The following is a 3,591-nucleotide window of genomic DNA, read 5'->3' as shown; positions in this document are numbered from 1 at the left end:
TCCCTAAGAGTTTGGTTTTCCCTAGGTTCTGCATGTATGTGAGATCATCTTGCATTTGTCTTTATTTGTCTGACATTTCACCGAGCAAAATGCCTTCATGGTCCATGCGTGTCATCACAAATGGTAGAATTTCCTAATTTTTACAGCTGAATAATATTCCATTGCTTTATCTATGCCTTCTTTATCCATTCATCCATTAAGGAAACCTAGGTTCTTTCTATGTGTTGGGTGTTGTAAATAATGCTGTCATGAACATGGGGGTGCAGATACCTTTCTGAGTTATTGGTTTCATTTCCTTTGAATGTATTCCCAGAAATGGAATTGCTGATACATATGGTGGCTTCATTTTTAGTTCTTTGAAGATCCTTCATATGTTTATTGAGAAGGTTTTCTTGTGTGGTGACTGGGTCCTCTGTGGATGGCTGCCATTGGTTTTGTGGAGGTTTTTCCATTTTGCTTGACTAAGGGAGGGCACTGGGGTCAGAGCAACTAAGGCTTCTGTTTTTCATGCTGAGATAGCTTTAAGATGAAAGTTTTCTGTCTCCTCTCCTTTCTCATGACTTTTCCTCCTTTTCTGAGGAAGCAGTAGAGCCTGGCTTAGAAGGTAAACCTAGGTTTCCTGGCCAACCTCCTCCTAAGAGCTGCCTTCACCTCCTGGTTCTTCAAACTGTAAATAAGCGGGTTCAGCAGCGGGGTCACCACACTGTACTGCATGGATAGCACTTGCTCCAGGGCTGAGCCAGAAGCTGGAGTCATGTACCTTAAAGGGAATTGCACAAAGGAAAAAAATGAGCTCAGGACAATGACCACAATGCTGTTGGCAGCCAGGGTCCATTCCATCCTAGATTCTGCAAAAAGCATCCTCAGGGCTGACTCAGCTATCACCTGTAGAAGCATCTAGAAATGACTGTATTATCAGTGAGAAGTCTGTCATTTCTGCCTTCAAACACTTCTATACATGAATTATTTAATGCAAAACATTATAGGAGCTACCCCGAGGGAAAAGGAAGTTCTGCAGCATATGAAGTGCTACGGGTTAGAATAGAACTAAAAATGATTTCATGCATTTCTGTTGTACTTCATACATTTCAAAGTGTCTTTTCTTAATAGTTATGATGATGAGGAGGATTTTTTCCTCTTTTTTTTTTCTCACATACACAACTGTATGTTCCCATCTTGTGGTGATAGTTCTATTGTTGGACTAGCATATGCAAAACTATATGCTAGTCCAATAATGTCGTCATTTTTTCCAAACATTTATGGGGAATTAACCCAGAATCACAGCACTTTATTTTTACAATGCTTGGTGGAATAAAATTTTGTCTTTTTTAACATATTTGTCTTTGGCTTAGAAAAGAAGCCTAGCTTTGTAAATAAAGTGAACTATAAAAATGTATTTAGCATGAGATATGATTCCAAAATAGTAAGAATTAAAAGGAAGTACTTTGTTAAGTATCACAAGGAGTATTTCCCAAAGAAGCATTGGAAAACAAATTTTTGCAGTTGTTCCATTATCATTGGAACATTCTTTTTTGGGTTTGGTGTGCTTGATTAAGAAAGATATTCTTCTTACTGTCATTTTTTATCTTTTAATTTCACACTCCTAACATATCTGTGAAGTAGGTGGGAGAAATCTCCTACCCTCTTGGGAAAATGAGGATACCGAGATAAAGAGAGCTCAAGAGATTTGTCCACAGGCTCAGGTGAGCTCTCCTAGACCATTCCTTATCCTTTCACTCCCTATGACTTCTGTCCAGGAAAAAAAAAAAAGCAGGTGAGAGAAGTTTAGAACAATTTTAGTAAATCTATCTCCAGTTCATTAGTAGAGAGCATAGGCCATTAGTTACTCTGTTCCCTGGGAAGCAAGGACTTATCAGGTATTGTTGTTTATGTTTGAGAGAAACGTGGTAGAAAAGAGCTTGAGGTGTCAAGTCGGTGAGACTTGGTTTTTATTTTGGCTTCATTCCTAGCTTGTTCTGGAAAGTTTTGTAGGGTACTTGGTTACTCCTAAAAATCAAGTTTCTTATCAGAAAATGAGATTAATAATATTTCTCTTTTGGTGTGGTGTGATGTACACTAAAATTGAGCTTGATTATGTAAATCAGCTGTTATGTAATAAATGCCTAATAAATAGTTAAGGCAGAAACAAACTGTGGAGAGATCAATTTCCAGTAGGAAAGAGAAATGGCATCTGTTGCAAGGATGATATAATTTATTTATTTTTGTCTAGCACTAATAAAAGTCTAGCAAAAGGCTGTATGATTTTCTTTTGATGACTCTGAAATCATAGGTTAATGAAAGTAAGAAAATCTTGACTTTTTGTATAAACTTATTTTGCAGAGTTAGACAATTGAGGCCTCAGAAAGAAAATGGATTTTTAAAAAAATAATTCATGCATTAGGCCCACAGTGGAGCCAGAACTAGAACCTAGGCTTACTGATTCCAGTATAATTCTTTTCCTGCCACTTTGCAATGCTCTGTCTACAGGGCAAGTTTACTTAGTGTGAAAAACACACTGCATTTGTAGGCAAAGTTTTAGCAATGACATACCTGAAAATTCCAGAACCATAAAAGATGATGACCACAAGAAAATGGGATGAGCAGGTAGAGAAGATCTTGTTCCAACCTGTGGCAGAGTTCGTTCCCAGGGCTGTCAGGATAATATGGGTGTAAGAACCCACCAATATGACAAAAGTGCCAAGGCCCAGGACCACCATGGTGGTCAGGATGGAGGCAACGCTCATGTAGGGGTCAGAACAGGCCAACAGGAGCACTGGAGGAAGCTCACAGGCAAAACTGTGAATAAGGTTGGGGCCACAGAAGTGCTGCTGAGCTAGGAGGATGGTGTTAAGCAGGCCAGTCCCCATTCCTATGGCCCAGGAGGCTCCTGCCAGGACAGCACACACCTTCTTCTTCATGGTCACCACATACAGCAGCGGGTGGCACACAGCCTGGTACCGGTCATAGGCCATGACTGAAAGGAGGCAAGTTTCAGTGCCCCCAAGAAATATAACAAAGAAGATCTGGATGAAACAGTCAAGAAAGGATATAGTGTTCCACTTGGAAAGCAGGTTCTTTAGCAACTTAGGCACAATGACTGAGGCATAGAAAGCATCCAGGAAGGAGAGGTGACTGAGGAAGAAGTACATGGGGGTGTGGAGGTGGGAGTCAGTCCTAATCACCAGCAGCATCAGCAGGTTCACTATGAGGATCAGGAGGTAAATCACCATGAATATTACAAAGAGTACTACCTGAATGTGAGGGTTGTTGGATAGTCCTTGGAGAATAAAGAAAGTGACTGTGGATGTGTTGCCAGCTTCCATGGAGCACTGGAGTTTCTCTTTAGAAGGACAAGAACAGAAAAGAATGCTCCAATTGCTATGAGTCTCAGAGAATGGCTGGGGATGAGGTGTTATGAATAAAGCTTCAGGGCTGACCCAGGACAGACTGTGTAGTAGAGGCAACCTTGCTATGTCAGACCTCATCAGTCCTGTCCAGCTCAGAGCAATAATCTATTGGCTGCAGTGGAGATGGTGGGAAGGAACATGGAGAGGCTCAAACCTAGAAAGAAAGGAGAAGAGAAAAGAGATT

The 3,591-nt window shown here is 40.6% G+C and overlaps 1 protein-coding gene across 1 annotated transcript; it reads right to left on the bottom strand.

Moving 5' to 3' along the window:
* Nucleotides 1–597: 597 nt before the first annotated feature.
* On the bottom strand, nt 598–3,323 carry LOC129650612 (olfactory receptor 8S1-like). Its single transcript, XM_055579275.1, has 2 exons — nt 2,551–3,323; nt 598–760 (listed from the first exon to the last, which is right to left on the bottom strand). The coding sequence occupies exons 1-2, from the start codon at nt 3,321–3,323 to the stop codon at nt 598–600; spliced, it is 936 nt and encodes a 311-aa protein (XP_055435250.1).
* Between the last annotated feature and the right edge of the window lie 268 nt (nt 3,324–3,591).

This window comes from Bubalus kerabau, chromosome 1 (genome assembly GCF_029407905.1).
Source record: "Bubalus kerabau isolate K-KA32 ecotype Philippines breed swamp buffalo chromosome 1, PCC_UOA_SB_1v2, whole genome shotgun sequence".
In the NCBI taxonomy this organism is placed as follows: Eukaryota; Metazoa; Chordata; class Mammalia; order Artiodactyla; family Bovidae; genus Bubalus; species Bubalus kerabau.
Note: the sequence above shows the minus strand (reverse complement) of the source record. Positions and strands in the feature narration are given on the sequence as shown.